Here is a 14,742-nt window from a genome sequence, read left to right as displayed (position 1 = left end):
GCAGCTGGAATCAGGAATGGAATCGCTGAAGACCAGTTTCATCTGCCCCAGGTGTACCAGCTCCAAACATTTGTACTCCAGAGCTGAATGTGGAAGGCTGACCTGGTCAGGCTCATCAAGAGCCACCAGAGTGAAGGGAAACAGCTCTCCAGAAGTCAGGCTCTGACCTCTTAGAGGCAGCTGCATGAAGGGAGAGAATCTGACCGTTTGTCTAGCCTTAGAGGGTGGAGAGATGGGAATGACATTTCTGTTCCCTGCAGAGGGAACAGAGTGGCGAAGGCAGGAGGCTCTGGTTGCCGTGGGGATTACATGAAATTATACTCATGTATATAGACTTGAGGGATCCTGTTGTGGTGCTGCAGGGTAAGCACTGGACTGTTAATCACAGGTTATTGGTTCAAACCCACCAACCCCACCTTAGAAGCTCTATACAGGTTTCTAGGAGTTGGAACAGACCTGAAGGCACCTAACACCATCACCATACAGACTTGAGGGCGGGGGCAGTTCTATGGTAGAACTGTTACCTTCCACATGAACCCTGGTGGCACCACAGATTTACTTGTTAAACTGCTAACCACAAGGTCAGCGGTTCAAACCTGCCACTGCTGTTCAGGGAACACAAGAGGCTGTCTGCCCTATGATAGTTTACGGTCTCGGAAACTATACAGGATCACAGAGTCAGAGTGGACCGAAAGGCAGTGGGCTTGGTTTATGCAAGAGACATGGGTATACTTCTCAGACGTGCATCAGGTTAGTGGAGACTTGTGTGTTGAACAGTTTCAGTAGAACATCCAGACTAAGACTAGGAAGAAAGGCCTGGCTGTTGATTCCTCTGAAAACCCTGTGGCTCACAACAGTGTGACCCAAAGCCTCTCGTGGGGATGGTGCAGGAACGGGTAGCATTTTTGTGGTAAGGGGCACCAGGATCCAAGGGCCCACTCAGTAGTAGTCCACAAGAACCATATGTAGACCTGGCTCTAAGGGATTGGGAGAGGAGGGCAGGGGCTACATGGCCCTGAGTATTAGCCTGTGCATTTCAGAGACAAGCCGACAGGACACAGAAAATACGCCCGCTTCTCACTATCTCAGGAGGCACACACCCAGGGCCAAGAAAGCTGGGAGTGTCCTTGGCACGTTTTGCTTTTGTATGTGGGGAACATGTGGTGGGAAAGATTCCACTGAGCCAGCACTTACACTTCCAGAAAAGTCTTAGCCACCAAGACCCACAGCCCCGAGCAAGGGTGTAAACTAAGACGCCAGTGTGAGGCCAAGAACTGGTACAAAAAGCCATGCACTTTCCCCACAGAGGAGATGAAACCGGGCGGGGGTAGGTGAAAAGGCCAGTGCAGGGAGAGCAGTGAGAATAGACACTCAGGGAGGAGACTGCTCAACAGCAGTCAGAGAGACCTCATGTCCTGCACCAGCCTCAGGGAAGTAGGAAGGCCAGAGCTCATCCAGAAACAGATGCAGATACCGCTAGTCATATGACTCCCCCACTCCTTTCTGCTTAGGACTCACCAACCAACAAGCTCCTCTATGCTAAGGAGATCCCCGAGTACCGCAAGATTGTGCAGCGTTACTACAAGCAGATCCACGACATGACCCCGCTCAGCGAGCAGGAGATGAACGCTCACCTGGCTGAGGAGTCTCGGGTGCGCAGCACAGGCGGTGGGGAGTGGTGGGGACTAACAGGAGCATTTTAAGGCCAGCTGGGCACCCTATCTTGCCTCCCATGCTATCTGAGATGAGAGCGACAGGTTCAGGAGAGCGCTCCCAAGGTGGAGCCAAGATTTGGATTCAGGGTCCCAGAATCCCAACTTGTAGAGCCTGGTCACCAAATGAAACATGAAGGGCTCTTGAGAAACAGAGGTTTATCTTGGGACCAGCAGCCCGTCTTGGCTGTGTCCTGCTTTGTTAGCTGAGTTAACCAGCTCCCTTCCCCGCTTGGTCTTTGCTCTTAGAAATACCAGAATGAATTCAACACCAACGTGGCCATGGCAGAGATTTATAAATATGCCAAGAGGTACCGCCCCCAGGTGAGTACCCGGCAGGTGAGGCAGCAGCCCTCAGGCACACTGCTCCACTGCCCTATCCAGGCCAGCTTCTGCTCAGAGAAACAGATTCCCCCTGGGGGGAGCCGTTTGTGCCCAGGGGTGGAGACTCAGGCCTCCTGTCTCCCCTCAGATCATGGCCGCTCTGGAGGCGAACCCCGCAGCAGGGAGGACACAGCTACAGCACAAGTTTGAGCAGGTGGTGGCTCTGATGGAGGACAACATTTACGAGTGCTACAGTGAGGCCTGAGGCTGTGTGACTAGGAGACAACTCAAGCCGGGGGATGGCTGGGGCTGTGAGGGGCTTCTCTGACCCAGGCAGAGGCAGCCCCCAGCCCTAGCTCCTGGGGCACCTCCCTCTCTCCTGCCTTCCCCAGACCTCATCTCTGGGTGCCTTGAATGCCTCAGCCAGTCCCTGGCCAGGCCCCTGCCACCAGACATAGCCTGGACGGCCTGCCTATTGCTCCCAAGGACCAAATACCAAGAAGTCCCAGCCTGAGGGGACAGCCCAGTGCCGATGGAACGGAACAGCCACTGGGGACGAGGCCGCCCACCAGAAACACTACCTCATGCAAACTGGCCGAGGGGTGACCTCCGTGAGCCAGCCTTGATTAGTCTGTGCTTCCCCCACCCAGAGAAGGCCCTGCAAACCTGTTCCAAGCAGTGTCAAGTTTGGGTTCTTCAAGGGGCAGTGCCCCGTCTGACAGGCTAGGGGAGCAACAAGGTGGAGACCAAGGCATTTGGGAGCTTCCTGGAGCCAAGGAAGCAGGGCCAAGTGCTGGGGAACCCTGGTCTTGAGGTGGGGAAAGGGGTTAAGATGCACCAAGGCTGTAGCTGGGCTACTTGATCTTGCTGGAAGTGTTTCTAAAGATAGCACCACTTTTGTCGTTTTTTTTTTTAAAAAAAGCTTTTCTATATTAAAGAACGTATCACGCGCCAACTGTGAATAGCTGCTGCTTGTGTCGAGGACCTGGGGAGGGGATCCTGAGCGGTTCCCAGCACCACACTGGAGAGGACTAGTCCAGAGAACAGGGCAGACCTGGCTGAGATCCCCAACAGCCTCAAAAACTTCCCCTCTCTCCTTGCAGCCCCCTTGACGCAGGGACCAACTCATAGCCCACAGGGGGCTGGGCTGGAGGGGGTGGCCAGGACTTTCTGTTATCTTCTTTGTAATAAAAGCCTGATGGGAAATGCGCTGTGGGCTCCAGCCTTTATCCAGGAATGGGGAGATGGGTCAGCTGGAGTGGGTGGTAATCTTTTCACTACTGTGCATATAACAAAAGGGAGGGAGGTGAGCCTGGGCTACTCTCCCGCGCAGTCACATTCCCTGTGAGGTTTGAGCTTTGCGAACAAGGCATTGGCAGTGGAAGGGTTAAATAATGCAGGCTAAAGGGCAACAGCCAGTGTTCATTGGCCTTTAAGGGCACCCTGGGACCTCCAGGAGGATGTCACAGCTTCTGTACTACCTACTACCACAGCCCACCACCCTTCTCCAGCCCCCCAACCCCCGTGGGCCTTGCTAATAAATAAAGATGTCATCTTTATAACACACAGGAATGTAATGTTAACTGCTTTTAGTTGTCCTGGTTCATGGTGACCCCATGCACAAAGGAATGAAATGCCTGGTTTGGCACCATCCCAATGATCAGTTTCAGATCAGCCCGTTGTGATGCATAGGGTTTTCATGGACTGATTCTCTGCAGTACATTGCCAAGTGTTTATTCCTAGTCTCAGTCTGGAAGCTTCACTGAATCCTGTCCAGCTTTATAGCAACACACAAGTCTCCATGGACATATGAGTGGTAGCTGCACATGAGGAGCACTGGCCAGGAATTCTTGGATTAGTATAGGACTGCTAACCGTAAGGTTGGCAGTTCAACCCTACCAGCTGCTCCTTGGAAACCCTATACAGGGCCACTACGAGTTGCAATCGACTTGACAACACTTCACAATAACTCCTACATGAGATACAAGAGTTCTACCACTGAGTCACCAGCTCTCCCAAGAAGAGCATACCATTACTCATTTTACAGATGTAGAAACTGAGTCTTAGTGTGGTGGAGGCATTTCATACAGCCAAGCACAGGCCCCTGGAGGGGGATGTTGCATGGTCCTACTAATTCTGTACTTCTAGATCAGTCTTCCAGAAGGCCCCCAAAATGTCTGGGGAGACAAAAGTGACCACCCAGGAAAAGGAACTGATGTTTACTCTAAAACTAGTTGCTATTGAGTCAGACCCCACTGATGGTAACCCACATATGTCAGAGTAGAATTGGGCTCCCTCCAGAGGATTTAGATGACTGACTTAGAAGTAGATCACCAGGCCGCTCTTCCAAGGTGCTTCCAGGTGACTTGAACCTCCAACCTTTAGGTTAGTAATCAAGCACGTTAACCATCTCTATCACCTGCCACTGGATTGATACCAACCTTGAAAACTATGTGTCATTCACTCCACTTTTTAGATGGGAAGACAAAGGTTATTTTCCCAAATTTGACTTTGCCATGGCCTCTTCCACAAAGGGCAGGCTTTTCTGCTCACCACTGGCTGTGAGCAAAAAAACAAAAAAACCCTCCAAATTTCATTGTCTTCGGGAGAAGACAATGGCTCTGTGTTGTTAACAGAGAGGCCAGGGCCAAGGGTGTGAGGCAGGGGGACCCCTGACTTGGAGTGAGTTTCCTCAGAGGAAAAGGTTACTGGAGAGTTTAGAATTAAAGTGACACAAGCTAACATTTCCCTACTCAGAAGGGAACCTCATTTACGTAGCTAATTGTCAACAGTAAGAACTGAGAAACAAAAATTCATAAAATGTCAACCAAATTCCACCAACACCAGTTCTAGAATATGTGAGAACAGAAAAGCAATAACCTCTTAGCTGTACCGATTGCCCTCTCCGGGGTTTGCTTCTAGATGAAAATCTTTCTCACATTTTCTATTCTGAGCATTTTTATCTTTTTATTAAGCAGTTTTTCTAATTTAAGTTGTCATCACATTTGATAGGGTTTTTTTGTTTTTTTTTTTGGTGTGTTTGTGATTCTAGAATAAACAAATGTTTGCTGGAGAAATACCAGGAAGCAAAAACAGCAGGGGAAAAAAGCCCCCGAAAGTTCCCCTAACCTCCCCCACAATTGTTGGTAGTTCAGAGAACCCCTCTCCCCCCTTCCAAGTCATGTGTTGGATGAGTTGCAGGGGTGGGGGAGGGGTGGTGTTGGGAAGTAAAATTTGGGATCAGCCTGTACACACCATTTTGTAACCTGCTTTTTTTCCTCGTGCAACAATATGTTAACAACATCTTTCTCTGTCATTAAATATTCTGCAGCCTGTTTTAATGCCTGATTAACATGCAATTCCTTCTTGAAGTCTAGAAACACATTTGCAGATGGAAAGCATTTCTAGTTCAGGAACATTTTTTGGTACTGAAAGTGGTCAGTTTCTGTGAACTATCCACAGTGCTCATCTTCCCAACTGCAGACCTGAGGGGGTGTCCTTCCCTTTGCCTGAGGTTTGCACAATGGGGATCTCCTGGCGTGGTGTCCTGAGTCCTGTAGGGTTTTCTGTGGCTGTTTTTTTGTAAGTGATTGGCAGGCTTTCTGTGATAGGGAGGACTCCAACTTTTTGCTTAGCAACTGAGTGCTTAACTGTTTACACATAAAGACGGGAAGTGACTCACCCTAGGTCTCCCTCTCTGCCATAGTCTTGTGAGTGGTGGTTAAGCTGACCTCCACCTCATGGTGACCTCCCACAAAGCAGAAAAAACATTGCTAGGGTCCTACACCATCCTCAGGGTGCCTCTCTCAGCCCCCAGGGCAGAGCCATGAAAGGGGCATCAGCCCACCCTCCACCCAGACCCTGGAGCCATGCTGCAGACATCCCAGGGAATCTGTCAGCACAGACATACAAAGTCTCGAGTGGGTTTCTGGGGGAGGAGCAGGACAGGACTGAACAGTCCAATATCCCATGCTGACAGCCTCAGTTTCCCTTTGTGCCCACCTGCTCCCTTCCCAAGTCCCATACACACGGTGATCTCTTAACCTTCCTGCAAAAACAGCTGTTATCGCGTTGATTCTGACACTTTATGTAGGCTAGTGTATACTTGCGCTCCACGGGGTTTTTATGATTGCTTTCAAAAGTAGCCAGGTCTTTCTTCTGAGGTGTCAGGTGGACTTGAACCTCAAACCTTTCCATTAGCAGCTCAATGTGGGAAGCGTTTGCACACTTGCCTCATTGGGACCACCCCTCAGTGGCCTCCTGACCTCAGGACATGACCATTATTAAACCTCACAGATGTTTAGAACCAAATTGTGGTCTCCTCTTTGAACCTTTCTCCATCACACCCAATCCACTAGCAAATCCCACTCGCTCTCCCTTCAGGGTCTTCCCAGAACCCCCCACTGCTCCCGCTCTGGCCCTATCCCCTACATTCACTCTTGTCTCGTGGCCCCTCCTCACACTGAACATAAACCCAAAGTTCTGCCCTTGGCTTACAAGTCGACCTCACACAGCTCATTCCAGTGTCAGCTACTGCACAACACCCCACAACAGCGATCATTTCATTTGCTAAGAATCCACAATTGGGGTGGGCTCTGCCAGGGAAGGCTGTGTCAGCTCTATGGGGTGTCAGCCAGGGTTAGCAGATGAAAGGTGCAGCGCTCAGCTGGGGTGGAAAATGGAGGGGCCTTAGTCCCTTCATGGGCTGCTTGGGCTTCCTCACAGCATGGTGGCTGAATTCCAAGATCAAATATCCCAAACACAGAAGTAGAAGGTGTCAGTCTCTTAAGCCCGGGTTCAGAAATTGTTGTAGCATCATTTCCACTGTGTTCTATTGGTTGATGAATCACAAAGCCCAGATTCAAGTGGCAGGGATGTTGTTAAAATACCCACACCACAAAAAGCCCAAACTTGCAGATAGTACCTATTTGACCTAGCTTTGATGGTTTGAAGATCAGAGCTTGACTAGAGAAAGATAAAGAAATTTGATACAGGAAGCAAGTCTAAATTTCTACAATTTGAGGAACCTGACCTTATGAATGTAGTAGCTCATAAGAGGGAAGAGAGGGAAGGAGTCTTCAACATCAAGGATCAAATTTATCCCCTCGGTACACAAGGTTGATACTGACAGGCAACTTAGACATTGGCTACCTAAAATGGGGGATGGGGGGTGGGGGAGAATACTATAAAGGCACAAAGTGGCTAGTTTACAAGTTTTCAAGAAGGACGAATTTCAAAGTGTATCTGTGTAGCGGGGGGAAGCAGAACCCCCACTGAATAATTTTCATCTTGTCTAGATGGGTCTGGTGAAGCTATGGAGTTAAGATTCTTACGAATCAGTAGTGAGTTATTGGTATCACAGCCTGCGATTGTCACAACTGTAAAGGTAGAAGTTTTTTTAATACAAAAGGGGTAGTAGTTAATCTTACAGTCCAGGAACAGAGGACCCTAGGACCATCAAGGGAGAAGAGCGAAGAGCGTGCAGAATGTGGGACCCTAACCAGAGAAGCACAACACCAGAGATGGAGGCAGAGATGAGGACATGGAGAGAGAGAGCAGCTGAGCACTCTAGACTTGTGGAAAGAGAAAGGTTGTGTGCTGGCGGCCAGGAGGAAGGCTTGCAGAATGTGCCCTGTGATTGTTTAAATGATTATATATTCCTGAGTATTTTGGTGTATATCAAACAAACAAAAAACAGGGAATGGAAACAAATACTGCTAAATGATGATGCATGGAGGGGACTGTAATCATTGCAATGAAATAAAATGAGTGGTGAGTGTAAAACCGATGTTCTTCCATGTAAACTATCGCTCAATTCACAATAAAAGCTTTAAAAAAAATTTGAAAAATTAAGTATCCACACCTCAACTCCTGCGAGAGGAACTCTGAGGATCGTGTTTTTTCTGCTGTGTGTGGTATCACGTGGAGTTTCTATTCCCAAACAAACCATGAATCACTCTATTTAATCACTATTTGTCAATAAAACTTTTTTCACCCACAAAGTGTTGAGAGACCACCCCTGCCCCCTGCCCCCCCACCCCCAGCTGGAACAGCTGAGGCTGTCCTTCCCCAGACTCTGTCCCTGCTGTATTTCTTCTTAGCCCAGCCCAGGTGAGTCTCAGCCTTTAACTCTTTGTTTTTGCCTTTCCAATGGACTCCTTAGACAACGGGGTCTTGGCAGGCAGCCCAGGCCTTATCAGGTTCTTGGAGACCCCGTCTTTCTTGGCCCGGTGCACAGGGACTCATGGACCACTGCTGCCCTTGGTGCTGCTTTGGATTTTGACTCCTCTCCAGACCCCGGGGCAGCTGCCCCTTTGGGGGCCTTGGCCGTGGCTGCTGTCTTCTTTGTTGCTGGGAAAGTAGCACCAGTTTTGCCTTGTCGTTGTTAGGTGCCATCGAGTCAGTACCAACCCATAGTGACCTTATGCACAGCAGAACAAAACACTGCCCGATCCTGGGCCAACCTTAATATTGTTGTCATGCTTGAGTCCATCCCCCTTACTAAATCAGGAGTGAGCCAGGGCTTGGCACAGGGCTGGGAACCCACAAGTACAGAGTTTATCTCCAGTTCTGGTGGATCTGTACAGGTAGAATAACTGCTCTGAGCCTCAGTTCCTTATCTGTAAAATGGATGATACCAGGGTGCCGAAGACCAGGGAGAAGATCAACTGTGCTTCGTAGGTGGGAAAAATTACCAGCTGAGCTCTCCCCGGACGAGTCCTGTCTGTACAGGTGGACAAGTGCAGTCACGCAGGAGTGAGGCGGGGAGAGTGAGGGATGGATCCCCCAGGGGGGTCCCCAGCCTCACTGACAATAGTACTGACTTCACGGGCTGGTGGAAGAGTTAAATGAATCATGGAAGATGACCGAATCCCTATCCACCCACACCAGAGTTCTAACAGGTCTTCAGCCAGCACCCACTTTAACCATCACAGTAGAATTCTCACCTTCGAAGCAGGAGACCTGGGTTAGTGTCTAACTAATGCCCCCATGCACAGGCGGTGGCCTGCTGTCTGTTAGTGGGGGCGTGTGGGTTGCTCTGACGCTGGACAGGTTTCAGAAGAGCTTTCAGGCTAAGATGGGCTAGGGAGACAGGTTGAGTGGTCTTCTGGAAATCAGTGAATGAAAAGCCTATGGATCACAATTGTACTGTCCTGGTGCGACTCTGTAGGATAAGCACTGGACTGATAACTGGGGTGGGGGAGTCGGTGGTTCAAACCTACCAGCTGCTCCTCAGAGCTGCTATGAGTTGGGACTGACTCGGTGACAACTGATTGTGAGGAGGCAGAGGACTGGACGGTATTTTTTTCCATTGTGTGTGGGGTTGCGCTGAGTTGGGGACAGATGCTATGGCAGTTAATGGAAGCTTCCTGTGGTCCCAGTCTCCCCCATTGCAGACAGACAGAGCTGTCCTCAGCCCCTCTAAAGCTTCTCATCTGTAGGTCTCTAGGCCTCTCTCGTGTTATCTTCCTGCTTGGGGCACCTTCTCCCAGATGTCTCTCCAGAACTCTGTCAGAGAAGTCAGGTTCCTCCTCTGGGTTCCCAGTGCCTCCATGCATCCCCACCACCACCCATTAAATGTCCCATCCCACCCCCAACCCCTTCTAGCCCCCTGCCCAGCTCCCATGAGTCCCTGTTTCCCCAGGTCAAGCTGAGCTCCCAGGCACATTGATTTGATAAGGAAGCCCGTTCCCCAATGCTAGACCACCCTCTTCCTCTCCATGATTACCAGGACCACCATCCCATACCCTTCCCCTCTCCCCGCCCCCACACCCACCGTGGCTACTGTCTTTGCCTGCTGGCTTCCCACTGAGGCCAGCAGCATCGTGAAGGGCCTTTGTAGCTTTCTCGGGCTTTGGGGATGCCTTCTTGGCCTCACTGCCTTTCTTGGTTGCCTTTTCCTTGGCTGTGTCTGGCTTGGGGAGAACCTTCTTCACCTCAGCTGGCTTCTTGGGCACCATTTTCACCTCACATGGGTTGAAAGGGTCCTTCTTTGCCTTCCCAGGATTCTTGAAGTCCTTCTCCTTGACCTCACCAGTGGGTTTTTTGGTGGCTGTGACAGTGGACATCTTTCTGAGTTTGATTATCCTTGTTTTCTTGGAAACTAATATGATGCTACCGGTAGACCCCTTGGCCTTGGAGTTGAGGAACTGGATGAAGAGGCCTTGCTGGGTGATGCCCTTGACCTTCAGCTTGAACTTGAGCCGGCTGATGCAGACCGTCGGGAACTTCTGCAGGATGGCCATCAGGGAGGTGCTGTGTTTCCACTTCCCTGTTTGCAGCACCTTCAACACCATGCGCGGCACTATGGGCGTAATTACTACGGACGAAGCAGCAAGGTGCTGCTGTAGCTTGGGCCCACGGGCCACAGCCCAACGTCACCCGGCGCCCCGCTTGTGCCAGGTGCCAGCTGGACATCAGACTCCTCAGTGGGCAAGGGACTTGCTGGGAGCCAAACACATGCCCAGTCAGTGCCACTGACCCCACCTGTGAGGTTCTCGGAGCATGAGGCCATGATCCCCAGCACCCAGTGTAGACCAAGCACACACCCCTTGAGTTCTTAAAAAACAAAAAAAAACAGGCCTAAATCAACTACATCTCTAGCTCTAGTGACCATTTCCAGGAAATGTGGGATCCCTGCAGGATGTGATCAGCAAAACCCAGGCGGTGAGAAACTCTCCCACGTGAACAACCTGCTTTCTTCTCCAAATAAACAAAAACAAAAGGAAGGAGTTTCAGCTGATAGGGCAAAGGATATTTAAAGACTTTCAACCAAATACTGTGTGAGGTCCTTGCTTGATTGAAGAACATGATGTGAACAATACAACTGGAAAAGCGTGCGAGAAAAAGGCAGCCAGGGAGGAAAATGCACATGGGACAGATCTGAGGATGTTGAGGAAGATATAGCTAGTGCTATTATAGTTATGTTCCAAAGGTTTTTATATATTTCAAGAGAAATACTGAAATACTTACAGGTGAAATCATAAGTCTGGGAATTGCTTCAAAATAACCCAGTAAGTGAAATATGAGAGGCTGTGAGGTGATGTTGAAGTTGGGTGATGAATGTTTGGTATGCCATTCTGTCTACTTTTGTGTCTGTTTCTAAGTTTCATAATGAAAAGGTACCAAAAAATTCCAGTGTAGGGGTATACCCAAGGGAAAAGAAAACACGTCTCCACAGTAACTTGTACACCAACGTTCATTGCAGTATTACCCACAGTAGGCAAGATATGGAAACAACCCCAGTGTCCAATAACAGATGATGGATAAGTACCATCTGGTATGTCCACAAAGAGAGAAGAAGCAATGATGACAGTAAGCTGAGTGAAAGAAGCTAGACACCTCCCCTTTGCCCATGCTGGAACCTCTACCTAGGATACTGTTCTCCTCCTTGGTTCCCCAGGCAACCATCACTCATTCTTCAAGGCCCCAACAACATGTCCCCTGACTTCCCAAGCCAGTGGAAGCAACCAAATTCCACTCTTGTTCTCCAGTAAGTACCTGGAACCTAAGCAAATGCTTAGAACACATACCCTGTTCCACCCTGCCCCCTGAGAGAGGCTCATCCAGGCTTCAGGGGGTCACCTCCACCTAGAAGCCCTCCCTGACCTTCCAGCCTGGGTTCCTTCCACAGCATACATCAAATGGCATCTACTGGAAGCAAGTCAAGGGAATGAGCTGGGTTTGGTTTGCTTTGGTGGGCCCCACATCCAGAGAAACACCAGGTTGTTGTTTGTTGACTGAAAACTGGAGGATAGCTCCAAAGCCAAATGCTCCTTGCTCTGGCCCTTAAGTTAGTTACCTGCCTGCTATAGTCTGACACCCCACCTCACCCCTCCACCCACCCCCACACACACAGGAAATGGGCTCCAACTGGAGTGACTCTGATCCCCATCTTCTGTGAGTCAGGGAGACAGGCCGAAGCCCAGGCCCAAGTGGGCACAGGACCTGTGGTATCAGCTCTTCTGCCACAGGGCACTGAACTCAACAACCTCTTGGGGTGGGTGCTGAGGGGCCAGGCAGGGAGAGGAGGGAGGCGTAGGGCTGCCCAGGGAATGGGCTCTCAGGGATGCTTACCTGACTTCTCAGACCCCACCGAGGAGACCGCTGAGGTGTCCTTGCTGGAAACAAAGGTCCTGGTAGCCGTTAGACAGGAGATGAAAGGCACCAGCTCCCTCCTCCACAGGCCTACCTTCTCTGTTTAAAATACCATAGTGGGCCCACCCCTTCAATCAACCCCTAAATGGGCCAGGAGTCAGGGAGGGCACTATGGCCCTGCTTGCCACTCTGGGGCCCTGACCTGGTCACCCACTCTTGCAGGACCTTGGATGACGTCTTTGGGTCATCAGCTATGTTATGGGGACTAGAGATGTGACTACCAGGAAGCAAATCTCTGATATTCCCTGAGGGTGACAGGTTTGTCTGGGGCGTTCAGGCCTTCTCTTCACAGCTGAGACTCAGCTCCTTTAAGGCTCCTGCTCAGCTGATGTTGGAGTTGGAGACACCTGAGTTGCCCTCCAATCCTCACTGAGTGGGAGGCAGCTGTCCCCGTGTTTGCTCCTGCTAGCCCCAGTTTCTCAGAAATACGCAGTTAGAGACAAACCAGTGCAGTTTTCCGAGAGCAGACCCACCTGAGCGAGGCTCTCAGACCCTGTAACTCTCCTGTTTTGTGTTTTAAGAAAGAAATCTTTACGGGATGAAAGAACGACTTTTTCAAATAAAATTGCTTAAAATAAATAAATAAATAAAATTGCTTATCAGAAGTTTTTGTAAATAAGGGTATTGCCTTTGGAGAAATGGACAGAGAATATGAATAGGTAATTCACCAGAAAGACCATCAACATAGGAAATATGCCCAACCCCATGATGCTCTAGGAAATTCAAATAGAAACAATGATGAGATACTATGTTTTGCCATCAAATTGACAAAAATTGAAGACAGACGTTGGCAAAGATACAGAGAGTCAAATTCTTGTATCCCTGATCAGGGCATATAATTGGGGTAGCAGCCAAGTGTGGAAGACCGTCCCTGGAGTCCAGCCACTGGCACATCTAGGACTCTCAGTAGACACAGCCATGCGCAGAGATATGCCTATAACCATGCCTGTTGCTTCATTATGTAGGGAGGGAAAAAATAAAATAAAGAATTTACCACCCAGCAAATCTCTCTGACACTATGTTGTGGTTGTTAAGTGCCCACAAATCGGTTCTGACTCATAGCTATCCTGTATAAGGTTTCTGAGGAATGGCTGGTGGGTTTGAACTGCCGACCTTGTGTCTCAAACTGACCTTGGGTTCTAGAGCATTATCCTGCAATGCCACATCAGAACTGCAAAGTGCAGTCGCATAAAATACTGGGGTGGATTACAATAAGAATGAGGTTTTATTGACATCTAGTCCAGGTGTGGCGCTGTGGGCTAATGTGCTGGACTGCCAAGTTGTTTGAACCACAAGGTCGGTGGTTCAGCTCACCAGATGCTCCTTGGAAACCCTATCCAGGGTCACTATGGGTCGGAAACGACTCGACAGCACTTTAACAACAACAACAACAGCAGAATGGCAAGAATTTGTGTCTACAAGTGCTGTTGGGGACGTGAGAAATTAAGAATATACACCGGTGGGAGGGAAACTGGCAATGTCTAAGACAGCTTGGGATGCCCTCTTCCACAGCCCACGCACTCACACTAGCATAAACCTGAGCAAAACTTGTATGGTGAAGTACAAGAAGTGCCTCAACACTGAACACACTGTGGGAACTTGAGAGGCAAGAGCATCAGCAAAGTGCGGGCTGTCCACACGGTGGAATATTATATAGCAGTGAAAACAAACAACCCCGGATGTATGTATGAGGGGGCTTCCAAAGTTCAGGGGGGAAAATGAAATGAAAAGGTAACAGAATATGCCCCAAAATTTAAGAAGACAACACTGTGTGTGTGTGTGTGTGTGTGTGCATTTATACACGCATGCGTGTGAAAGCTCAAAAGAAAGTCTGAAAGGATGCATACCAGATAAAAGCATCCATTGTTTCTGAGGAGAGTATAGGGTTTGGGGGAGATGGGTTTATAAAGGACTTACACTTTTATCTACATAGTCTCTGGATTGTGGGGAATTTTCCAGAGGGTTCTCCATCACCAGAAGTTCAGATTGTTAGAGGTTGTGGACATTAAAGTGGTTTTTTTTTTTTTGTTTTTTAAGCTTTTATTGTGGATTGAGTGATAGTTTACATGGGAGAGCATCAGCTTGTAAGACATAACTCTTGTGATCCATCTTCAGGTATTCATGAGATTGCAAGACTTGGCAGACAGATTGTTGATTTAAACTGGCTATTCTGGGACTGGAGTCCTGGTGTGGCACTGTGGGTTAATGCGCTAGGCTGCACAGTCTGTTTCAACTGCAAGGTTGGTGGTTCAAGCTCACCATCACTCCTTGGACACCCTCTAGAGGGTTGCTATGGGTCGGAACTGACTCGATGGCACTTAACAACAACAATAACAATTCTAGGACTAGGAAATTTAAATTAAAACACAGCCATTAAGACCTTGGCCAGCCATTTTGGCTTCTCTGGGGAAAGGGAAAATGGGCTGTACCAATAGAATTATATATGGAGAACTGGAACTGAAGGAGGGGATTTTGGGGGACAAGAAGAAAAATCATTTGTGGAGGGCCATGTGGCGCATCTGCCAGTGTCTATGGGGCTGGGCATCTG

The 14,742-nt window shown here is 49.3% G+C and overlaps 1 protein-coding gene across 1 annotated transcript in view; it reads left to right on the top strand.

Moving 5' to 3' along the window:
- PLXND1 (plexin D1) overlaps positions 1-2,301 on the top strand; it is a gene marked incomplete at its 5' end in the record, with an annotated part of 62,990 nt that extends 60,689 nt beyond the window's left edge. Inside the window, 3 exons of the mRNA XM_006868685.1 lie at positions 1,512-1,652; positions 1,962-2,036; positions 2,185-2,301. Of these exons, the coding sequence (XP_006868747.1) occupies positions 1,512-1,652; positions 1,962-2,036; positions 2,185-2,301 (333 nt within the window). The remainder of the gene's footprint in view (positions 1-1,511; positions 1,653-1,961; positions 2,037-2,184) is intronic.
- Positions 2,302-14,742: the final 12,441 nt, after the last annotated feature.

Source organism: Chrysochloris asiatica, unplaced genomic scaffold (genome assembly GCF_000296735.1).
Source record: "Chrysochloris asiatica unplaced genomic scaffold, ChrAsi1.0 scaffold00121, whole genome shotgun sequence".
NCBI lineage: Eukaryota > Metazoa > Chordata > Mammalia > Afrosoricida > Chrysochloridae > Chrysochloris > Chrysochloris asiatica.
This window is presented reverse-complemented; position numbering and strand designations above follow the sequence as displayed.